Source organism: Nerophis ophidion, linkage group LG11 (genome assembly GCF_033978795.1).
Source record: "Nerophis ophidion isolate RoL-2023_Sa linkage group LG11, RoL_Noph_v1.0, whole genome shotgun sequence".
Lineage (NCBI taxonomy): Eukaryota > Metazoa > Chordata > Actinopteri > Syngnathiformes > Syngnathidae > Nerophis > Nerophis ophidion.
In genome coordinates this window covers 2,596,511-2,622,535 of record NC_084621.1, presented here as the reverse complement: position 1 = coordinate 2,622,535, position 26,025 = coordinate 2,596,511, and the positions used below count along the sequence as shown (strand labels likewise).

Sequence of the window (26,025 nt, the reverse complement as noted above, 5' to 3'; positions counted from 1 at the left end):
GGTGACTCATCAGCCCCTCCCCCTCTCCCTTCCTGCGTTATAGTACTCACCCTCCTCCCCTGGTCGCTTCTTCTTCCTCCTCATTCCCTCACATCCTCTCGTTTCCTCCGCCAGGCTCCAGACCGACTGCAGGTAAGAAGTCCTCATTCATTTCTTCTCGCTCCTCCATCTTCTCTGCATCATTGCTCGGAGGATGATTCAGCTCTCGAAAGGAGATTCCTGCAGGGAAGTGCTTGTGTTGTTACTGTGAAATAATAAGGTGTGCATTTAGTGTAAAAGAAGAAAATGCCACCATGTTGTTGTTTATTTTACAGGATGTCCATAGTGAGCATTGTTGCCAGGGAGATCCTGGACTCCAGGGGTAACCCGACAGTGGAAGTAGATCTTCATACCAATAAAGGTTAACCAAAAAAGAAAAAAATGTGATGTGTTTGTGCAGCCATGTTTGTACATTTCTTCTAAACCAGTGGTTCTTAACCTTGTTGGAGGTACCAAACCCCAGCAGTTTCATATACGCATTCACCGCACCCTTCTTTAGTGAAAAATAAAATGTTTTTCTCTCAATATAATCTTAATTTATAAATATTAATCGTGAAATGTTATTATATTAAAGAAATACTACTAAAGATATATATATTACAAACAGAAAGTTACAGGAATGTACACATGATCCCATGTTTACATCTCATTGTGCAACATGTGAAGGTTTTAGTGGAAGGGGTACAAATTATTTCCAAAGCAGGAACCCCCACCTCATGGAAATGACTGCTGTCATTTGATTATAATAATAAAACATTTCACTTGTTATTTAGTCAGGTGTGGCCACAGTGTGCACGTCTGACGTCGCTCACATGTGCTCCACTGAATGCTCAAGGAGTTTTGACCTTTGCTCACGCGTATGGAAAATTAGAGGGAACATTGTTTGGGGGTATCCATAATACATCGATAGGGAGAAGATTTTATTTACATGATGGCTGAGGCTCCCTCGAACCCCTAGGGCAGTGGTTCTCAAATGGTGGTACGCGTACCCCTGGGGGTACTTGAAGGTATGCCAAGGGGTACGTGAGATTTTTGAAAAATATTCTAAAAATAGCAACAATTCAAAAATCCTTTATGAATATATTTATTGAATAATACTTCAACAAAATATGAATGTAAGTTCATTAACTGTGAAAAGAAATGCAACAATGCAATATTCAGTGTTGACAGCTAGATTTTTTGTGGACATGTTCCGTAAATATTGATGTTAAAGATTAATTTTTTTGAGAAGAAATGTTTAGAATGAAGTTGATGAATCCAGATGGATCTCTATTACAATCCCCAAAGAGGGCACTTTAAGTTGATGATTACTTCTATGTGTAGAAATCTTTATTTATAAATGAATCACTTGTTTATTTTTCAAAAAGTTTTTAGTTATTTTTGTATCTTTTTTTCCAAATAGTTCAAGAAAGACCACTACAAATGAGCAATATTTTGCACTGTTATACAATTTAATAAATCAGAAACTGATGACATAGTGCTGTATTTTACTTCTTTATCTCTTTTTCTCAACCAAAAATGCTTTGCCCTGATTAGGGGGTACTTGAACTAAAAACATGTTCACAGGGGGTACATCACTGAAAAAAGGTTGAGAACCACTGCTCTAGGGTTCGATCGAACCCAGGTTAAGAACCTCTGTTCTAAATACTGCATGGACCAGAATAAAAAAAACATGTATAAATATTTATGTATGCAAACCAACAGGTGGAGTCACATGACTTAGCTCTAAAGCAGGGGTGTCAAACATACGGCCCGCGGGCTGTATCTGGCCCGCGAACAGGTTTAATCTGGCCCGCGGTCCACAAGAGGAGTTAAGTATAACATGAACTGCAATTTTTTTAGTGAAAGAAACTGCTGTTCTAAATGTGTCCACTGAGTGTGGCAATAGCAATTCAAGTGTTACCCACGTCACACGTGACACTGTTTAGAGCAGGGGTGTCAGACTGAAATACAGAGTGGGACAAAATTTTAAACGGAACAAAGGTTGAACGAATCAACCGTTTAATAGGGACCCAAACAAGTTTTGCATGAAATATTGAACAAGTAAGGCTTATATAACTTTAGTGACATGCAAAATCCAGTTTCAAATAATAATAATCATAATAATTTAAAAAAATATCAATGGCATATCCAATAAAATTTAAATAAAAATGTAATGCCTTTTTTTCTTTTTGCAATCTTCTGAGGTAAATATACATTTTTTTCCACAGGCTAATAATAAATTTGAAAATAAAATAACAATAATGAATGAACCAAACATTCAGGCCTTGAAGTAGCAAGAGAAAATGCATGAATAAAACGTTAATTATTGGTCAGTTTGCTGGAAATTTACCGGAAGAGTTAGTGCTGCAAGGAGTTCTGGGTATTTGTTCTGTTGTGTTACGGTGCGGATGTTCACCCGAAATGTGTTTGTCATTCTTGTTTGGTGTGGGTTCACAGTGTGGCGCATATTTGTAACAGTGCTAAAGTTGTTTATAAGGCCACCCTCAGTGTGACCTGTATGGCTGTTGACCAAGTCTGCCTTGCATTCACTTGTGCGTGTGTGTGTGTGTGTAAAAGCCACAAATATTATGTGACACGCTGTTAGTATGGAGGAAAAGCGGACGTGACGACAGGTTGTAGAGAACGCTAAAGGCAGTGCCTTAAATGCACGACCCCAATATAGTTGTCCAGGTGGAAATCGGTAGAAATTCAGGAGAATGGTTGCCCCGGGAGATTTTCAGGAGGGGCACTGAACTTTGGGAGTCTACCGGGAAAATGAGGAGGGTTGGCAAGTATGAGTATTAGCGGTGAATGCAGTGTTACAGCGGCACCGACGCTGTATAACACCGGCGGGCCAGCTCTAATGATAAATTGATATTGCCTCAAGGGCCAAATTAAATTACACGGCGGGCCACAGTTTGACACCCATGGTTTAGAGACAACGCGTCAGGTGACTTTAAACCCCCTCTGGATTGGCTGCCGTTACTCCAATCAGCGCAGGTGCAAGCAATCAGCTACTTCTGTTGTGACTGGCAGCAGACACAACACCTTCTTCTGTTGTAAATGATCCACTCATCGGATAAAATGACAAAACGGTAACACTAGGGGTGTGGAAAAAAAACAAATCGTGATTCTCAGATTGTGCGATTCAGAATCGATTCTCATTTAAAAAAAATGTTTTTATTTATTTATTATTATTTTTTTTTAATCAATCCAACAAACCACTACACAGCAATACCATAACAATGCAATCCAATTCCAAAACCAAACCTGAGCCAGCAACACTCAGAACTGCAATAAACAGAGCAATTGAGAGGAGACACAAACACCACACAGAACAAACCAAAAGTAGTGAAACAAAAATGAATATTATCAACAACAGTATCAATATTAGTTATAATTTCAGCATAGCAGTGATTAAAAATCCCTCATTGACATTATCATTAGACATTTATAAAAAAAAAAGAACAATAGTGTCACAGTGGCTTACACTTGCATGGCATCTCATAAGCTGGACAACACACTGTGTCCAATGTTTTCACAAAGATAAAATAAGTCATATTTTGGGTTCCTTTGATAGTTCAAACAAATGTACATTATTGCAATCAGTTGATAAAACATTGTCCTTTACAGTTTTATCAACTGATTGCAATAATTGTCCTTTACAATTATAAAAGCTTTTTTTTTTTTTTTTTAAATGTACTACTCTGCTAGCATGTCAGCAGACTGGGGTACATACACAATCATTTTGAATGGGAAAAATATCATTTTTGAATCGAGAATCGCGTTGAATCGAAAAAAATCGATATATTATCGAATCGCAACCCCAAGAATCGATATTGAATTGAATCGTGGGACACCCAAACATTCGCAGCCCTAGGTCACACACAATGATTAAAGTCAAGATGACCATCATCATTGTAGTTAGAATTCCGTGCAGCGCTCGCAATTGGTTGACGGTTTTTAGATTTGTTGTTTGTTGTATTTATTTTATGCTTAAATCTACTGTGTTGCCATTGATTAAGTGTATAGTTATGTTACCTCGATTCCGGCCTAGGTGTCATTTTGGTTAATCGTGTTGTTTGTATCATAATATTGTAACTATGATAAATGAATGTGTTGTGGCAGTTGTGGATGTCACCAACTATGATAAATGAATGTGTTGTGGCAGTTGTGGATGTCACCAACGCGGCGGATTGGGCAAACCGTCTTTTTCAAACATGTTTTTAATGGTCAACTGCCAACATTAGACTGCTAAACAGAAAGTGCTTAAAGTTTGATGGCTTTGTAAATATAATGAAGAAAAGTCTAAGTTCATTGTGTTCTTCATGGTGATTTGGAAACTGCACGATTTTTTTCCTCAGAATTTTCAACTAACTTGAAGTGTTTTGCCAAAAGGAATATTTGAAATGCGTACATTTTGAGAATGTGCTTGTTCCATTTTTTTTTTCCAAAGAAAACATACTGAATTATTCGTTATTTTGAAGTTATTATGCCATGATTTTATCAGTCCGGCCCACGTGGCAATGGATTTTTCTCCAGGAGCCCCTTGAGCTAAAACAAGTTTGACACCCCTGCTTTAAAGCGAATCAGAGCTTTTCTTCTTGTCACACACACACTAGCAACCTACATAAAACAGCCATGACACAGAATGAAAAAAAACCACACGGGAGTACTGATGCTGATTTAAAGATAAAAGAGCAGTCATCAAACAATGTTAACACGTTCTAAAAATGGCTTGTCTTATATTTAGGTCAATAATGCAAAATTGAGTCCCTGAAGATGAAGATTCTTATTGTAAAATGAATGTTAAATCTCCATATTTGAAGAGTCCCACATAAAACACATCATAATCATGGTTCATTAGAAAAGCATCATAGTGGTGCTGATACGCAAAAAACGTTTTCTTGTCCCAATGCCTTTGGAGCGAACTCACCGTTTTTCTTTTCCGATCCAGGCTTGTTTCGGGCGGCAGTGCCGAGCGGAGCCTCTACCGGCATCTATGAGGCTCTGGAACTGCGAGATGGAGACAAAACTCGTTACAAGGGCAAAGGTCAGAAAGAGCTGTCACTCTCCTAAACAACCATTTGTTATAGTTTTGATTGTCAATATGCTACTTCATATTACAAATGGCAACAGCGGAGGATACATGTGCATGTACGAGCCAGTCTGTCCCATAACAAGATGATTGAGGAAAAAAAAAACATTTACTGACTACAATGTTGGACTACAATGGTGGGCTGGTGTAAAGCCCTTTGGGTAATATGAAGATATCAGCTGATGTCACAAATGGGACACATTTCAAACGGCTCGTTTGGAGTAAGCATGAAGGAAGGCAAGATTGTTTTGTAAATATCTCCGCTATGCATGAATTGATTAACAAGTTGAAAAACTTATTGGGGTGTTACCATTTAGTGGTCAATTGTAGGGAATATGTACTGAACTGTGCAATCTACTAATAAAAGTATCAATCAATCAATGCTTCCATGTAAGAAAATTTGGTTTTAGATAATAGGTTCATTTTAGCTCACTTTCGCTCCAGAAATCATAATGCCTCAAAATTAGTGTTGCAACCTAGAAAAATCCCGTAAAAACCCAAATATTCTAATTTCCACCTGTTTAAAAAACTAATTTTAGAAAAAAAAAATTGAATTTTATTCCAATAGTACAGTTTTTATTAAAAGAAAACATTTAGAATACCCCAAAAAAGTTGCATCTTATACAATATATTAGTTATAGTCTTATTTTACTGTTATATTTTTATTCCCATTGTTGCTTTTTTTTTATTATTATTCTTACTGTAATATTTCTCTATTTTGTTTCCATTTAAACCCCCATTATTTACTTTTTAATTTTATTTAAATTGATCTCAACTCTGTACACTGCTGCTGGAATTTTAATTTTCCTGAAGGAATCAATAAAGTACTATCCATCCATCTATCTAATAAGTCATCATAAAAATTATGATTTTTAATGAGTATTAATTATATTTGTCATGTATATTTTACAAGATTACAGTACAATTACAAAAAATTTTATGAGAAAAAAGTCAAATAACAAAAAGCTATTTGTTTTGTGCAGGGATAATACATTATGAAGAAAAAATGTGTAATTTTATGAGAACAAAGTTCTAATAATATGACAAAAACAACAAAAGACAGCAAAAAAAAAAAGCATAAAAAATCTGAGTAAAACATAACATTTCAAAAAAAGTAATGAACTTATTAGAATTAATTAAGATTTTTTAAATTCAAAGACAGATTGGTAAATGCATTCCAATAATGTTGTAGTGCTAAAAAAAATAGTATTCGAAAAAAGTCCAAATGTATACCAAAAGTTAAATTTTTTTTACGAGACTAAAAAAGTTACAATTGTATAAGATTAAATATAAAAGGACAACTACAGAATAAAGGTTTAAAAAAGTATTTTGATAGATAGATAGATAGATAGATAGATAGATAGATACATAGTACTTTATTTCACATATATTTGTAATTTTTATTCAAATGTTGAACAATAAATAGGTTCTAGTGTGTGAATGTCAGTGTGAATGTTGTCTGTCTATCTGTGTTGGCCCTGTGATGAGATGCAGCTGAGATAGGCTCCAGCACCCCTGCAACTCAAAAAGGGACAAGCGGTATAAATGGATGGATGGATGGATGGATAGATGGATGTTCAAAAGTAAAAATTCTACGAGAGTAAAGCTGTAATACATATTAAACGGAGGAGAACAGTCAAGATACTGCCAACAATAAAACATTACAAATTTTGTTCTAGGTTATTATGAAAATGAATACATTTTTAAAAACTAAGTAAGACTATATGTGAAGATTTGATGTGGTTGGAGAGAAAATGATTGTATGTATTGCATTTTTATTACACTTGTATAAGAGTGATCATTTTGGGACATATAGGTTAAAAAGCTCAACTTAATCTTTAAGGGGATTCAACAAGTAAGAGCCAAAAAACTCTCTAGAGTTACAATAATCAAGTGAGACGCTGTATAAAAGAATCATTCCAAAAAGTGTCACTTTGCTCACATAAAATGTTGTTAATGTATGCTTGCTTAGGTGTCACCAAGGCGGTTGGTCACATTAATGACAGCATCGCACCTGCCCTCATCCAATCAGTGAGTAGGACTCCACACGCATGTTTATATTCACCTGGAGGTGGGCATGATTCTAGTGACATGTTGTGCTTCTCAGGGTGTCAGCGTGCTGGAGCAGGAACAGCTGGACAACTTGATGATCCAAATGGACGGCACTGAAAACAAATGTAGGTTCACTTATTATTCTTTTTTTTTTGTTTTTTTTTTAATCAATGGCTGCTGAGAGAGTCTCTGTGCTTTTTCCAGCTAAGTATGGAGCCAACGCCATACTTGGTGTGTCACTGGCCGTATGCAAAGCAGGGGCAGCGGAGAAGGGCGTGCCGCTCTACCGTCACATTGCAGACCTGGCGGGAAACAGAGAGCTCGTCCTTCCGGTTCCTGTGAGTACACCATGTGGTCTTAACAAAACACTGCTGCGTTTTAAATAGTGATAACAATAATGATGATTGATTTAAACACAAATATAGGATAGGATAGGACAGGGGTGTCACTAGACCTAATACTTTACTGGGGCACACCTGGGGCACAAATAATTCATGTGAGAATGCAAAGCGCGCAAGCAAAAACATTTTTTAGCACTTATTTATCATAAAAAATACATAAAATAGTGCTTTAAACTATGAAATCATATCAGATGATGTTGTATGGATCTTTGATGAACCACCTGAAATTAACTCATGCATTTGACCTACTTGTGCACTTTTTTACTCCAGACTTCTAAACTGCTACTGGTAAAAGCAAAAAGGAAGAGCAATGAATCTTTTTTTAAATATTTATCGCAGTAGTCATCTGCAAATTTAACATCTACAAAAGTCAAACAATAAATAAAGCACCCCTACATCTCTGGGTTCTTTTATATTATTTAATTTCCATTTATGGCAACGTGGCTAATCCTATTTCAGATACACACAACTATCAAATATACACAAAACAATAAAGCCACAGTAGTAAAATAAATGATAAATATAAATGGGTTGTACTTGTATAGCGCTTGGAGGGAGCTGCCATGCAAGGCGCTAACCAGCACCCATCAGGAGCAAGGGTGAAGTGTCTTGCTCAGGACACAACGGACGTAACGAGGTTGGTACTGGGTGGGATTTGAACCAGGGACTCTCGGGTTGCGCACGGCCACTCTTCCACTGCGCCACGCCATCCCTAAAATAAATGAACAACTGTTCAGGGAATCATTTTCTGAGAAGTAAACTGGAACGTCTCCTTTTCATTTTTGCAAAGTGGTCAATCACTCTGGACAGACATGGAAATATTACAGTAACTGTTATACAGTTGACCAGTGGTTCCCAACTGCTGGCTCCTCACATAAAAGTGGATTGTGTGTCATTTTCAGTCACATGTGTGCATGAAAAATAAAAGTTTAGGGAGAAAAAAATCCAATTGTGGCAACAAAACCAGATTATTTTAGCCATTTTTCTAGTGACTATTAGTGAGTATTTTAGCAAAAGGCAAAGCGACTAACAAGTTGGAGGAGGACTCAGGACAGACATGGAAATATATTTAAAAAAAATCTAAATGGGGCTACAAAACCCGATATTTTTAGCCATCTTTCTGAAAACAAATACAGAAATGTTACTATTTTTTCTGGAAACAAAACCAGATGCTTTAGCTGGAGCCATTTTTCTGCTGACAAAACAAGATTATTTTAGTCAAAGTCACAGCGATTAACAAGACAAGTCTACTGGGCTATTTTTCTGTGAAATACACTTGAATGTTTTAAAATTTGGCTCACGACTTGATGATATGGAAAAATGTTTTTCTTCCTGAAGATAAAGCATTTGACTCACACATGCTGACTCCAAATCATCATTGATGCAGAAGCAGCAGACAATAACCAACATGATGTTTCATCTTCATTGGAAATTCCCCGACAGCTCGTACAGCAAATGAATATGTTTGTCTTGATACAAGGAATAATGTTAGCTAACTTAGCATCAACTTAATGAATATGTTTGTCTTCATACAAGGAATAATGTTAGCTGACTTAGCATCAACTTAATGAATATGTTTGTCTTCATACAAGGAATAATATTAGCTGACTTAGCATCAACTTAATAAATATGTTTGTCTTGATACAAGGAATAATGTTAGCTAACTTAGCATCAACTTAATGAATATGTTTGTCTTGATACAAGGAATAATGTTAGCTAACTTAGCATCAACTTAATGAATATGTTTGTCTTGATACAAGGAATAATGTTAGCTAACTTAGCATCAACTTAATGAATATGTTTGTCTTGATACAAGGAATAATGTTAGCTAACTTAGCATCAACTTAATGAATATGTTTGTCTTGATACAAGGAATAATGTTAGCTGACTTAGCATCAACTTAATGAATATGTTTGTCTTGATACAAGGAATAATGTTAGCTAACTTAGCATCAACTTAATGAATATGTTTGTCTTCATACAAGGAATAATGTTAGCTAACTTAGCATCAACTTAATATGTTTGTCTTGATACAAGGAATAATGTTAGCTAACTTAGCATCAACTTAATGAATATGTTTGTCTTGATACAAGGAATAATGTTAGCTAACTTAGCATCAACTTAATGAATATGTTTGTCTTAATACAAGGAATAATGTTAGCTAACTTAGCATCAACTTAATGAATATGTTTGTCTTGATACAAGGAATAATGTTAGCTAACTTAGCATCAACTTAATGAATATGTTTGTCTTGATGCAAGGAATAATGTTAGCTAACTTAGCATCAACTTAATGAATATGTTTGTCTTGATACAAGGAATAATGTTAGCTAACTTAGCATCAACTTAATGAATATGTTTGTCTTGATACAAGGAATAATGTTAGCTAACTTAGCATCAACTTAATGAATATGTTTGTCTTGATACAAGGAATAATGTTAGCTAACTTAGCATCAACTTAATGAATATGTTTGTCTTCATACAAGGAATAATGTTAGCTAACTTAGCATCAACTTAATGAATATGTTTGTCTTGATACAAGGAATAATGTTAGCTAACTTAGCATCAACTTAATGAATATGTTTGTCTTGGTACAAGGAATAATGTTAGCTAACTTAGCATCAACTTAATAAATATGTTTGTCTTGGTACAAGGAATAATGTTAGCTAACTTAGCATCAACTTAATAAATATGTTTGTCTTGATACAAGGAAGAATGTTAGCTAACTTAGCATCAACTTAATGAATATGTTTGTCTTGATACAAGGAATAATGTTAGCTAACTTAGCATCAACTTAATGAATATGTTTGTCTTGATACAAGGAATAATGTTAGCTAACTTAGCATCAACTTAAGACAATGATGTTGCCTAGCTAGCTAGGACTTCACTTACATCTCTCATTCCTGCTGCTTCTTCTCTGCTGCGGGACAATAACTTTCTTAAATCCATCTAGGAGTTACAGTTTGAGTCAAATCAAAATCAAAATAATGTAATTAACAAATTGTTGTTGGCTAACGTTACCTACCTCACAGTGATTCGCAGCCCCCCCCCCTCTCTCTCTCTCTCTCTCTCTCTCTACCGAAGTCTCAATCCGCACGTGAATAAATTACCATATTAATTAGCCATGTGCTCTTTGTTAGTGGAGTGAATAGAGTAGCAATCAATTACCATACTAAGTAGTATGTGCGCTGTTGTCTATGTTATGTAAACTTAAAACTCTGAAGCGTTTTTTTTTTTTATTGGTGAAATTTTTACTGGGGCACTGCAGATCAACAGTGGGGCACGTGCCCCAGTGAAATATGTCTGGCGACGCCCCTGGGATAGGATAGGATAGGTCTTTATCGTCATTGCACAAGTACAAGGAAACTTTGTTTTCAGCACAAACCCGTTCAGCCTTAGACAAACAAACAGTGTACAGGGTCACAGAACAAGAACGCTGATGGGTCGCCATAAGGCGCCCCGTAAAAGAAAAGGGAAAAAAAATAAACTCAACTCGTCGTGTTTGGAGGAGGAAGAATACTGAGTTGCATCCCAAGAACACCATACCTACTGTGAAGCATGGGGGTGGAAACATCATGCTTTGGGGCTGGTTTTCTGCTAAGGGGACAGGACGATTGATCCGTGTTAAGGAAAGAATGAATGGGGCCATGTATCGTGAGATTTTGAGCCAAAACCTCCTTCCATCAGTGAGAGCTTTGAATGCTTGACCAAATACTTATTTTCCACCATCATTTACAAATAAATTCTTTAAAATTCCTACAATGTGAATTCCTGGATTTTTTTTCACATTCTGTCTCTCACAGTTGAAGTGTACCTATGATGAAAATGACAGACCTCTGTCATCCTTTGAAGTGGGAGAACTTGCACAATCGCTGGCTGACTAAATACTTTTTTGCCCCACTGAATATCACTAAGCTTTAGAACTTTCTTGTAAAAATCTCCTTCCACGTCTGTCCCTGACACCCTCATGGCTGCTCTGGAAACACTCTGTGGAAACGTTCCCCACCCACACTGCTTGGTGCCTCGTCTGACCTACTGTGACGTAGATTACCATAGAAACTAGTAGGGTTGTACGGTATACGAGTATTAGTATAGTACCGCCATACTAATGAATCATATTCGGTACCATACCGCCTCTGAAAAGTACCGGTCCGCCACACCCTAAGATTTTTTGTTAAAATAAAGACAATAATGCAATTTTTTCTAGTCCCCTTTTTTTTTTAGAAAAGTATTGAAAAGTACCGAAAAGTATCAAAACAATATTGGTATCAGGACAACATTAGTCACTAAAATATCATGTGAAAACGCAAATTCCAGCCATTGAAACACGTTGTATAGTTCAAGACTTCCGGTCATTTGAAAACATCACAGCAGCTACACTTTGCATCTTAAAGATCTAAAAAAAAATACAAACCCCGTTTCCATATGAGTTGGGAAATTGTGTTAGATGTAAATATAAACGGAATACAATGATTTGCAAATCATTTTCAACCCATATTCAGTTGAATATGCTACAAAGACAACATATTTGATGTTCAAACTGATAAACATTTTATTTTTTGCAAATAATCATTAATTTTAGAATTTGATGCCAGCAACACGTGACAAAGAAGTTGGGAAAGGTGGCAATAAATACTGATAAAGTTGAGGAATGCTCATCAAACACTTATGTGGAACATCCCACTGGTGTGCAGGCTAATTGGGAACAGGTGGGTGCCATGATTGGGTATAAAAGCAGCTTCAATGAAATGCTAAGTAATTCACAAACAAGGATGGGGTGAGGGTCACCACTTTGTAAGCAAATTGTCGAACAGTTTTAGAACAACATTTCTCAACAAGCTATTGCAAGGAATTTAGGGATTTTACCATCTACGGTCCGTAAAATCATCAAAAGGTTCAGAGAATCTGGAGAAATCACTGCACGTAAGCGATGATATTACGGACCTTTGATCCCTCAGGTGGTACTGCATTAAAAACTGACATCAGTGTGTAAAGGGTATCACCACATGGGCTCAGGAACACTTCATAAAACCACTGTCAGTAACTACAGTTGGTCGCTACATCTGTAAGTGCAAGTTAAAACTCTACTATGCAAAGCGAAAGCCATTTATCAACAACACCCAGGAACGCCGCCGGCTTCCCTGGGGCCGAGCTTATCTAAGATGGACTGATGCAAAGTGTAAAAGTGTTCTGTTGTCTGACAAGTCCACATTTCAAATTATATTTGGAAACTGTGGACATGGTGTCCTCCGGAACAAAGAGGAAAATAACCATCCGGATTGTTATAGGCGCAAAGTTGAAAAACCAGCATGTGTGATGGTATGGGGGTGTATTAGTGCCCAAGGCATGGGTAACTTACACATCTGTGAAGGCACCATTAATGCTGAAAGGTCCATACAGGTTTTGGAGCAACATATGTTGTCATCCAAGCAACGTTATCATGGACGCCCCTGCTTATTTCAGCAAAACAATGCCAAGCCACTTGTTACAACAGCGTCCAGACCTGTCTCCCATGGAAAATGTGTGGTGCATTATGAAGCGTAAAATACAACAGCGGAGACCCCGGACTGTTGAAGGACTGAAGCTCTACATAAAACAAGAATGGGAAAGAATTCTACTTTCAAAGCTTCAACAATTAGTTTCTTCAGTTCCCAAACGTTTATTGAGTGTTGTTAAAAGAAAAGGTGATGTAACACAGTTGTGAACATGCCCTTTCCCAACTACTTTGGCACATGTTGCAGCCATGACATTCTAAGTTAATTATTATTTGCAAAAAAAAATAAATTATGAGTTTGAACATCAAATATGTTGTCTTTGTAGCATATTCAACTTAATATGGGTTGAAGAGGATTTGCAAATCATTGTATTCCGTTCATATTTACATTCAACACAATTTCCCAACTCATATGGAAATGGGGTTTGTATTTGGGAATGTCCGGCGGGCCAGGTTGAAAATCTTAAAAGAAAGAAGTCAACTTAAACTTAAATTAATCAAACCAAACCAACCCATATAAAGTCTCGTACTGTACTGTACCGTATACTCTTCTATACTGTACTGTATGGTATACTGTGCCAGACAGGATGTCCAGGTCAAATAAATGTGTCCTACCCTTCACTTAGGCTTTTAACGTGATCAACGGCGGCTCCCATGCTGGAAACAGACTGGCCATGCAGGAGTTCATGGTACTTCCTGTTGGGGCGGAGTCATTCCGTGAGGCCCTGCGTGTAGGGGCGGAGCTCTACCAGACTCTGAGGTGTGTCATCAAGGAGAAGTACGGCCAGGATGCTACAAATGTAGGCGACGAGGGAGGATTCGCTCCGAACATTCAGGAGAACAGTGAAGGTAAGACTGAAAAAAAAAAAAAAACATCCTTAAAGACCTACTGAAAGCCACTACTAGCGACCACGTAGTCTGATAGTTTATATATCAATGATGAAATATTAACATTGCAACACATGCCAATACGGCCGCTTTAGTTTACTAAATTACAATTTTAAATTTCGCGCGAAGTATCCTGTTGAAAACGTTCGTAAGATGCGCGTGACGTCTCAGATTGTAGCGGACATTTTTTTCCAGCCCGATCCCAGCTATAAGTAGTCTGCTTTAATCACATAATTACACAGTATTCCGGACATCTGTGTTGCTGAATCTTTTGCAATTTGTTCAATTAATAATGGAGACGTCAAAGAAGAAAGATGTAGGTGGAAAGCGGTGTATTTCAGCTGCCTTTAGCAACACAAACACAGCCGGTGTTTCCTTGTTTACATTCCCGAAGGTGAAGCTTTAATATGGAACAGAGCGGTCAAGCGAACATGGTTCTCTACCACATGTCAACCGGCAGGTTTCGGTGAGAAAATTGTGGTAATAAGTCGGCTCTTACCGTAGACATGAGCTGAGCTTGCGTCGTTCATCGTGCACCTGTCAAAGAGGCAGCTTCCCTCAGAGACACTGGCGGTCACCACACCCCTTTGACTTTCAGGTACGACAATATAATCTCACTACAACACTAGTAACACAATAAGCAAATAAGGGATTTTTCAGAATTATCCTAGTAAATGTGTCTAATAACATCTGAATCACTCCCAATGCCCTGTCTTTTTTTTCTTTTCTTCTTTTTTCTAGTCCTTCACTCTCACTATCCTCATACACAAATCTTTCATCCTCGCTCAAATTAATGGGGAAATCGTCGCTTTCTCGGTCCGAATCGCTCTCGCTGCTGGTGGCCATGATTGTAAACAATGTTCAAATGTGAGGAGCTCCACAACCCGTGACGTCACGCACACATCGTCTGCTACTTCCGGTACAGGCAAGGCTTTTTTATTAGCGACCAAAAGTTGGAACTTTATCGTGGATGTTCTCTACTAAATCCTTTCACCAAAATTATGGCAATATGGCGAAATGATGAAGTATGACACATAGAATGGAGCTGCTATCCCCGTTTAAATAAGAACATCTCATTTCAGTAGGCCTTTAAAGAAATCTTGTGACATTACTTCCTGCTTGTGTGACCTCACAGCTCTGGAGCTGATCAAGACGGCCATAGAGAATGCGGGCTACACGGACAAAGTGGTGATTGGGATGGATGTGGCTGCCTCGGAGTTCTTCATTGAGGGGAAGTATGACCTCGACTTCAAGTCTGCGCCTAACGCCGCACGCAACATCAGCGGCGATGAGCTGGCCAGCATCTACCAAGGCTTCATCAACAACTACCCAGGTGTGTGTGTGTGTGTGTGTGTGTGTTCTGGCAATGCTTACTTAATGGGGACATCGCTCTGTTTACACAGTCACCTTTAGAGGACCTCTGACGGTATGGAGACAAAAAACAGGTTCCCTAAAGGAAAACCTTTTTAAATGATGTTCATCATAATATAAGGTTTAACCATTAATAGTACTGTGATTCTGTATGGGAGCCATCCTTGGTTAAAACCGGTATAGCTCGGTTGGTAGAGCGGCCGTGCCAGCAACTTGAGGGTTGCAGGTTCGATTCCCGCTTGCGCCATCCTAGTCACTGCCGTTATGTCCTTGGGCAAGACACTTTACCCACCTGCTCCCAGTGCCACCCACACTGGTTTAAATGGAACTTAGATATTGGGTTTCACTATGTAAAGCGCTTTGAGTCACTAGAGAAAAGCGCTATATAAATATAATTCACATATATTTTTCCAAAAACAAAATTTAGTTTACTGTTCCTTAGGATGACATTTTCATACAGCATGATTATAAAACATTGTTACCTTAAAGCAGTGGTTCTCAAACGGGGGTACGCGTACCCTTGAGGGTACTTGAAGGTATGCCAAGGGGTACGTGAGATTTTTTTTAAATATTCTAAAAATAGCAACAATTCAAAAATCCTTTATAAATATATTTATTGAATAATACTTTCAACAAAATATGAATGTAAGTTCATAAAGTGTGAATATAATAGATCAGAATAAAATAGAATAGAAAGTAATTAAATACAACAATGCAATATTCAGTGTTGACAGCTAGATTTTTTGTGGACATGTTCCATAAATATTGATGTTAAAGATTTATTTTTTTGTGAAGAAAGGTTTAGAAGTAAGTTGATGAATCCAGATGGATCTCTATTACAATCCCCAAAGAGGGCACTTTAAGTTGATGATTACTTCTATGTGTAGAAATCTGCATTTATAATTGAATCACTTATTTTTAAACAAGTTTTTAGTTATTTGGATATCTTTTTTTCCAAATAGTTCAAGAAAGACCACTACAAATGAGCAATATTTTGCACTGTTATACAATTTAATAAATCAGAAACTGATGACATAGTGCTGTATTTTACTTCTTTATATCTTTTTTTTCAACCAAAAATGCTTTGCTGTGATTAGGGGGTACTTGAATTAAAAACATGTTCACAGGGGGTACATCACTGAAAAAGGGTTGAGAACCACTGCCTTAAAGTATGATTCCCATTCAGATATTTCCATCCTTCTATATTTGGTAGTTGGAGTTGCAGACAACTTCAATAATGCTAAATAGCAGTTTTGTCAGAGTTAGTTTGTGACGAGCCCCAAGATGCAGAGAAGGAGGGAGGAATTTTGCAGGAAAACATGATTTAATTAAAACATTAGAACAAGAACAAACCAAAGGGGTACAACCAAAAGCGCGCACGAGGCGAATAACAAACTAAGGGAGCTAGCATGGCAGCTAGAAAATAAAAGGAGCTTGACATGGAAGCTAGCAAAAACAAAAAGGGTCTAGGGTGGAAGCTAGCGGGTAGGGGCGGCATGGCGTAGTGGGTAGAGCGGCCGTGACAGAAACCTGAGGGTTGCAGGTTCGCTTCCCACCTATTAACATCCAAAATCGCTGCCGTTGTGTCCTTGGGCAGGACACTTCACCCTTGCCCCCGGTGCCGCTCACACCGGTGAATGAATGATGAGTGAATGTTTGGTGGTGGTCGGAGGGGCCGTAGGCGCAAACTGGCAGCCACGCTTCCGTCAGTCTACCCCAGGGCAGCTGTGGCTACAAATGTAGCTTACCACCACCAGGTGTGAATGAATGATGGGTTCCCACTTCTCTGTGAGCGCTTTGAGTATCTAACAATAGGAAAGCGCGATATAAATCTAATCCATTATTATTATTATTATTATTATTATTAGCGAGCAGGAAAACAGAAGTCGTAATGTGTAGTACAAAACAAACTTGAAGCAGGGAACAAAGAACAGTTAGCTTACCGCTACGTTGCAAATACAGGAGCGATAAGAGCGACATCGACATGACAAATCAATAATCCAGCACTGACTGGAGGAACAAAGCAGGTAAAATAGGAGCGGGCTGATTGACACCAGGTGTGGCCAGGTGCCAATCAGCCGCAGCTGAGGGGAACACAGCACACAGGGAGACAAACAGGAAGCTGAAGTACTGACAGGAACTAAGGACAGGAAATACTTTACACACACAGAGGAAAAACTAAAACACAAACAAACTGTCAGGGGCAAGCCGGACAAGTTTTCAGTAATGTCACAGAAGATGCAGGATTTGCTTTAACTTTTAAGTGGTGAAACTTCCCATAAGAAGACAACTGTAGTGTTGTATTCTGAGGATCATGTCATATTTATTTGAATTTTTTTTTTTTTTTTAAATGGTCCTCAGTAGTCACGTACAAGTTTGTCGGAAATATACAAAATTATTCAAATTTGGTCCCCATGAACCATATTAAGTCTTTTTCCCCAGGGTCCCCAGTAAGAATGATCAGTCCAGGGATTTAAAGATGTGTAAGAGCTACCTGGGCAGAGGCTGTTTTACCTAATATTTGTATGCCTTCACAAGCTGCAGAAAGGGTGGTCCCCACAAGTGATGATCAAAAACTCGGTCCCCATTCCAAATGACAACCAGTATGTGTGTGAGGATGGCTTCTTCTTGTGCTCCCTAATCATGTCCTCTTGTCACCTCCTAGACAAAAAGGAAGCGTGTTGCCTCTTCAGCCTTGACAATTAAACCACTTCAAGAGCTTTTAATTACAGTGTTTATTTGGCAGGCGAGGGTGTGTGCCGAGATAATAGCGCACCACTTCTGTGTGCAACATGATTGCACCGCAGTGGAAGCCAGTGTTCTAGACCTCTTTCATCTTCCCTTCAGTTGTGTCCATTGAAGACCCCTTTGACCAAGATGACTGGCCTGCTTGGACTCAGTTCACATCCTCAGTGGGCATCCAGGTAATAAATGAAAATATTGTAAAAAAAACAAACAAACAAACATAATTATTAGTCTTTAAAGGCCTACTTAAATGAGATTTTCTTATTTAATTGGGGATAGCAGGTCCATTCTATGTGTCATACTTGATCATTTTGCGATATTGCCATATTTTTGCTGAAAGGATTTAGTAGAGAACATCGACAATAAAGTTCACAACTTTAGGTCGCTAATAAAAAAGCCTTGCCTGTACCGGAAGTAGCAGACGATGTGCGCGTGACGTCACGGGTTGTGGAGCTCCTCACATCCGAACATGGTTTACAATCCTAGCCACCAGCAGCTAGAGCGATTCGGACCGAGAAAGCGCCAATTTCCCCATTAATTTGAGCGAAGATGAAAGATTTGTGGATGAGGATAGTGAGAGTGAAGGACTAGAAAGAAAAAAAAAAGGCGAGGGCAGTGGGAGTGATTCAGATGTTATTAGACACATTTACTTGTGGGGCGGCATAGCTCGGTTGGTAGAGTGGCCGTGCCAGCAACTTGAGGGTTGCAGGTTCGATTCCCGCTTGTGCCATCCTAGTTACTGCCGTTGTGTCCTTGGGCAAGACACTTTACCCACCTGCTCCCAGTGCCACCCACACTGGTTTAAATGTAACTTAGATATTGGGTGTCACTATGGAAAGCGCTTTGAGTCACTTGAGAAAAGCGCTATATAAATATAGTTCACTTCACTTCACTACTAGGATAATTCTAGAAAATCCCTTATCTGCTTATTGTGTTACTAGTGTTTTAGTAAGATGATATGGTACCTGAAAGTCGGAGGGATGCGGTGACCGCCAGTGTCTCCGGTGAGAGGAGGTAAGAGAGTCCGCCGCTGCAGGAGGACGCAAGCTCCGCTCATAACTACGGTAAGAGCCGACTTATTACCACAATTTCCTCACCGAAACCTGCCGGTTGACATGTGGTCGGGAACCATGTTGGCTTGACCGCTCTGTTCCATAGTAAAGCTTCACCTTCGGGAATTTTAAACAAGGAAACACCTGCTGTGTTTGTGTTGCTAAAGGCAGCTGCAATACACCGCTTCCCGCTTACATCTTTCTTCTTTGACGTCTCCATTATTAATTGAACAAATTGCAAAAGATTCAGCAACATAGATGTCCAGAATACTGTGTAATTATGCGATTAAAGCAGACTACTTATAGCTGGGATCGGGCTGGAAAAAAATGTCCTCTACAACCGGTGACGTCAAACGCACGCGTCATCATACCGCGACGTTTTCAACAGGACACTCCGCGGGAAATTTGAAATTGCAATTTAGTAAACTAAAGCGGCCGTATTGGCATGTGTTGCAATGTTAATATTTCATCATTGATATATAAACTATCAGACTGCGTGGTGGCTAGTAGTGGCTTTCAGTAGGCCTTTAAGTGCTGGTTGCATCGTGCAGGTGGTTGGGGACGATCTAACGGTCACCAACCCACGTCGGATACAACGAGCTGTGGAGGAAAAGGCCTGCAACTGTCTTCTCCTTAAAGTCAACCAGATTGGTTCCATCACAGAGGCCATTAAGGCGTGAGTACAGTTTGTATTTGTCACACCTATGGATCATGTTTTGTTTTGTCATGTTTTTGATTTTGGACAATCAGTCACGTTTTGCACTTCCTGGTTTTGTTTGTTTCCATGCCAACCTCACTAGTTTTCACCTGTTCTCAGCCTCACCTGTTTTCACTCATCAGCACAGCTATTTAAGTCACTCTTTTTCTTGTCTTCGTCCTGGGATCCTCACACTCGCACGCACCCTACCCATGCTGTTCAAACCTTCACGTCCTCGCCCACAGTTTCATGCCGAGCAAGTTTATGTATTTATGCCACAGTGCTATTTTTGTTTTGTAGGTTCATAGTTCAGGGCTTCACGGTGGCAGAGGGGTTAGTGCGTCTGCCTCACAATACGAAGGTCCTGCAGTCCTGGGTTCAAATCCAGGCTCGGGATCTTTCTGTGTGGAGTTTGCATGTTCTCCCCGTGACTGCGTGGGTTCCCTCCGGGTACTCCGGCTTCCTCCCACTTCCAAAGACATGCACCTGGGGATAGGCTCCTCCCACTTCCAAAGACATGCACCTGGGGATAGGCTCCTCCCACCTCCAAAGACATGCACCTGGGGATAGGTTGATTGGCAACACTAAATTGGCCCTAGTGTGTGAATGTTGTCTGTCTATCTGTGTTGGCCCTGTGATGAGGTGGCGACTTGTCCAGGGTGTACCCCGCCTTCCGCCCGATTGTAGCTGAGATAGGCGCCAGCGCCCCCCGCGACCCCAAAAGGGAATAAGCGGTAGAAAATGGATGGATGTTCATAGTTCATTCATGCCAATCGAGCAAGTGTTTTTGTTTCCTGTTTATATTTTGTAGCCAAGTTTAATACTTCCTTGTGAGCGCCCTTATTTTGATTATTTTTAATTATAGTGTTTGTTTATTTAATAAATCATGTACCTGAATTCATGCCTGACTGGTCCCACATCATCCTTGCATCGAGGAAGCACAAACATCCACAGCCCAAGCCTGACAGTATTTTGCATTCATTTGCTGGTTTCAGACTATTTGTGTGTGGTGTCATTCATTTTTTTTCCTGCCTGTCAGGTGTAAGCTGGCTCAGGAGAACGGCTGGGGAGTGATGGTGAGCCACCGCTCAGGTGAGACAGAGGACACCTTTATAGCCGACCTGGTGGTGGGACTCTGCACTGGACAAGTAAGAGACACTTATGACACGATACCTTATTACACATGTACCGTATTTCCTTGAATTGTCGCAGGACATATAGTATGCACCTGCCTTGAATTACTGCCGGGTCAAACTCGCTTCGCAAAATATTTAGTGCATGCTTAGTATTACCGCCTGGTCAAACTTGTCACGTCACCATGGGACACTTCCCCTGTCATCATTTTCAAAATGGAGGAAGCTGATTTCAATAAAAGTAATTTGAAATCGCATAAAACAGGGGTGTCAAACTCAAATACAGAGTGGGCCAACATTTAAAACTGAACAAAGCCGCGGGCCAAGGTTGAACAAATGAACCTTTTAATAGGGACCCAAACAAGTTTTGCATTGAATATTAAACAAGCGAGACTTATATAACTTTATAGTGACATGCAAATCGCGTTTCAAACATGACTAATAATTTAAAAAAAACAATGGCATATCAAATCAAATTTAAATAGAAATTGAATGCCTCTTTTCTATTTGCAGCCTTCTCAGGTAAATATCAAAATAAACTTTTCCCACAGGCTAATAATACATTTTTATATAGTAACGTCCAGGAAGAGGTAGTGCTGCAAGGGGTGCTGTGTATTTTTTCTGTTTTGTGTATGTTGTGTTACAGTGCGGATGTTCTCCCGAAATTTGCTTGTCATTCTGGTTTAGTGTTGGTTCACAGTGTGGCGCATATTTGTAACAGTCTTAAAATTGTTTATACGGCCACCCTCAGTGTGACCTGTATGGCTGTTGACCAAGCTTGATTGCATTAGCGTGTGTGTGTGTGTAAAAGTCACATATATCATGTGACTAGGCCGGCACGCTGTTTTTACGTAGGATTAGCGGACGTGACGAAAGGTTTTAGAGGACGCTTGAGGCAGTGCCTTTAAGACACGCCCCCAATATTGTTGTCCAGGTGGGAATCGGGAGACATTTGGGAGAATGGTTGCCCCCTGTGATTTTCGTGAGGGGCACTGACATCTGGGAGTCTCCTTGCAAAATCGGGGTGGAGGGGAGGGGGGGGGGGGTTGCAAGTATGAGTATTAGCGGTGAATGCGGGCCAGCTCTAATGTTAATTTGATATTGCCTCAAGGGCCAAATGAAAATACACGGCGGGCCAGAGTTTGACACCCATGGCATAAAGGGAAGAAGATTAAGAGCTATTCAGTAGGATTTAAGGTCCAAGCTTACATCACACTCAAATTTTTACTGCATAACTTTGGTAAGTGCCGGAGTGAGAAGAGGTTTTAAAATAATTAGCGCATGCTTACTTTTACCGCATGCCTTTGGTAAGACGCAAGAGTGAGAAGAGGTTTTAAATTAATTAGCGCCCCGGCGGCAATTCAAGGAAATACGGTATATACATTTGTTTTTGTGAAATTATTACTTTTATTTTATGAAATTCCAATATTTACTTGTTCTCGTAATATTATCATGAAAATGTTTTTTTAGGCAGTATCCTGACTTTTCTCCCCCAGTGTAATATGTATGACAACTTTACTCTCATAAAATTTTAACTTTTGAACATTTTAATAAAAATTACAAATGTATCCTAAGGTTTTTTTTAGCTTTATTCTGTAGTTCTCTTTTTATCTTTAATCTTACAAAATCATAACTTTTTTTATTCTCGTTAAAAAAAAGTACTTTTTGGCATGCATTTGGACTTTTTTCTAATATTTTTCTTGTAATACTTCAACTTTTTTGGAATAAATTACTGCGATGAGGTGGCGACTTGTCCAGGGTGTACTCCGCCTTCCGCCCGATTGTAGCTGAGATAGGCACCAGCGATCCCAAAGGGAATAAGCGGTAGAAGATAGATGGATGGAATACATTTACAACTGTCTTGTAATTTTACAAGAATGTAAAAACAAATCATAATTAATTTTTATAAGTTCATTACTTTTTTTATAATGTTATGACTTACTCAGATTTGTATGCATTTTTTTGCTGTCCTTTTTGTCATATTATTAGAAATTTATTCACATAAAATTATATATTTTTTTTCATAATGTATTATTGCTGTACAAAATAAAATGCTTTTTGGAATTATTGACTTTTTTCTCATACAATTTTTTGTAATTGTACAATAATTTTGTAAAATATACACAAAAAATATAATTAATACTCATTAAAAATAATTTATTTTTCTCGTAATATGATGACTTATTCTTGTATAAGTTGAAACTTTGTTTGGGTATTCTAAATGTTTTCTTTTAATTATTATTGTAACTATTGGAATACAATTCTAATTTTTATGTTGTTATATTACAACTTTATCTTCATAAAATCACGACATTTCATCATCAAAACAATATAATTAATTCTCATAAAATTATTACTTTTTTCTCATAGTGTAACGACTTATTCTTGTGAAAAGGTCTAACTTTCTTGCTGTACTCTGACTTTTTTGATAATACATTACTTTAACTTTAGTCGCCATAAAATTATGACATTTTCTTATTAAAAAAAAACATGATTCTCATAAAATCATTGATTTTTACTTGTCATATTACAACATATTGTAATACAATTGTGACCTCTTCTCATTAAAACATTACCATTTGTTATACTAATTATATAGAATATTATAATAATATAATAAAAATAATTTTTTTGTAATATTTCAACTTATTCTTGTCAACAATACTGCAACTTTGTTGCAGTATTGCAACTTTTTTCTTATATTATTATTTAACTACTTTGGAATAAGATTAAAACTTGTTCTTATAATATGGTATTACAACTTTATTCTCATAAAATACAATTTATATTCTCAAAAGTCCAGTTGCGATCGATTGAATGCCCTGAGAATACCAGCATTATCATCTTTTGATATTGGATATGTTTTCTTCTTTCTCAGATTAAAACTGGAGCTCCTTGTCGCTCGGAACGTTTGGCTAAATACAATCAGCTCATGAGGTGTGTATCATTATGTACCAGACTAAAATGCTAAACACTAATGTATATAATAATGTATGTATGTGAGTATACAAACACATATACAAACCCTGTTACCATATGAGTTGGGAAATTGTGTTAGATGTAAATATAAACGGAATATAATGATTTGCAAATCCTTTTCAAGCCATATTCAGTTGAATACGCTACAAAATAAGATATTTGACGTTCAAACTCAAACTTTTTTGGGTAAATAATTAACTTAGAATTTCATGGCTGCAACACGTGCCAAAGTAGTTGGGAAAGGGCATGTTCACCACTGTGTTACATCACCTTCTCTTTTAACAACGCTCAAACGTTTTGGGAACTAAGGAAACCAATTGTTAAAGCTTTGAAAGTGGAATTCTTACCCATTCTTGTTTTATGTAGAGCTTCAGTCGTTCAACAGTCCGGGGTCTCCGCTGTCATATTTTACGCTTCATAATGCGCCACACATTTTCCATGGGAGACAGGTCTGGACTGCAGGCGGGCCAGGAAAGTACCCGCACTCTTTTTGTACGAAGCCACGCTGTTGTAACACGTGCTGAATGTGGCTCGGGATTGTCTTGCTGAAATAAGCAGGGGCGTCCACGAAAAAGACAGCGCTTAGAAGGCATCATATATTGTTCCAAAACCTGTATGTACCTTTCAGCATTAATGGTGCCTTCACAGATGTGTAAGTTACCCATGTCTTGGGCACTAATACACCCCCATACCATCACAGATTCTGGCTTTTCAACTTTGCGTCGATAACAGTCTGGATGACACGATGTCGAATATTTCCTAAAACAATTTGAAATGTGCACTCGTCAGACCACAGAACACTTTTCCACTTTGCATCAGTCCATCTTAGATGATCTCAGGCCCAGAGAAGCCGGCGGTATTTCTGGATGTTGTTGATAAATGGCTTTCGCTTTGCATAGCAGAGCTTTAACTTGCACTTACAGATGTAGCGACAAACTGTATTTGGTGACAGTGGTTTTCTAAAGTGTTCCTGAGCCCATGTGGTGATATCCTTTAGAGATTGATGTCAGTTTTTGATACAGTGCCGTCTGAGGGATCGAAGGTCACGGTCATTCAATGTTGGTTTCCGGCCATGCCGCTTACGTGGAGTGATTTCTCCAGATTCTCTGAACCTTTTGATGATATTATGGAGCGTAGATGTTGACGTCCCTAAATTTCTTGTAATTGCATTTGGAGAAACGTTCTTAAACTGTTTGACTATTTGCTCACGCAGTTGTGGACAAAGTGGTGACCCTCACCCCATCCTTGTTTGTGAATTACTTAGCATTTCATGGAAGCGGCTTTTATACCCAATCATGGCACCCACCTGTTCCCAATTAGCCTGCACACCTGTGGGATGTTCCAAATAAGTGTTTGATGAGCATGCCTCGACTTTATCAGTATTTCTTACCACCTTTCCCAATTTTTTTGACACGTGTTGCTGGCATCAAATTCTAAAGTTAATGATTATTTGCAACAACAAAAAAATGTTTATCAGTTTGAACATCAAATATGTTGTCTTTGTAGCATATTCAACTGAATATGGATTGAAAAGGATTTGCAAATCATTGTATTCCGTTTAATGTCCCAACTCATATGGAAACGGGGTGTGTATATCATGTATGTATATATATATATATATATATCTCATGTATGTATACATATGTATGGCTTGTGTGTATATATAGACACATATATACATACACACACACACACACACACACACACACACATTCACTTCTTCTTTATCTTCATTCTTTTTACCTATCATCATCAATTTGTCAGGATTGAGGAAGAGTTGGGTGACCAGGCTCGCTTTGCTGGACACAACTTCCGTAACCCCAGTGCACTTTGAACTCCTGCAGTGACAACAAAAGAGGAATATATATATAATAGCAATCATTGTGTAAAATGCAAAACAAATGTTGTGTTGCTACTGACTTGTTGTTGTTGTTGTTTCCCTGCACTGATCTCCCATCTCTACTTTTTGTCAACTGTGGATGACTTCTACTCTTGATTGTGCTTTACCAACTTCTCAGACTTTCCTGTACTGTGAACACCAAGCATCTTTAAACATAATTGTGTGTGTATTTGTGGCAAATAAATATTTAAACTCA

General features: G+C 38.3%; 1 protein-coding gene across 1 annotated transcript; it reads left to right on the top strand.

Annotated features, from left to right (window-relative positions):
• The first annotated feature begins 44 nt into the window (after positions 1–44).
• Positions 45–26,025, top strand: LOC133561535 (gamma-enolase-like). The gene is made up of 13 exons (XM_061914873.1): positions 45–132; positions 315–400; positions 4,979–5,074; positions 7,092–7,150; positions 7,227–7,296; positions 7,376–7,509; positions 13,691–13,913; positions 15,088–15,285; positions 18,171–18,247; positions 19,672–19,796; positions 20,857–20,965; positions 23,829–23,887; positions 25,694–26,025. Exons 2-13 carry the CDS (start codon positions 316–318, stop codon positions 25,761–25,763), a joined length of 1,305 nt encoding a protein of 434 aa, XP_061770857.1. The 5' UTR covers positions 45–132; position 315; the 3' UTR covers positions 25,764–26,025.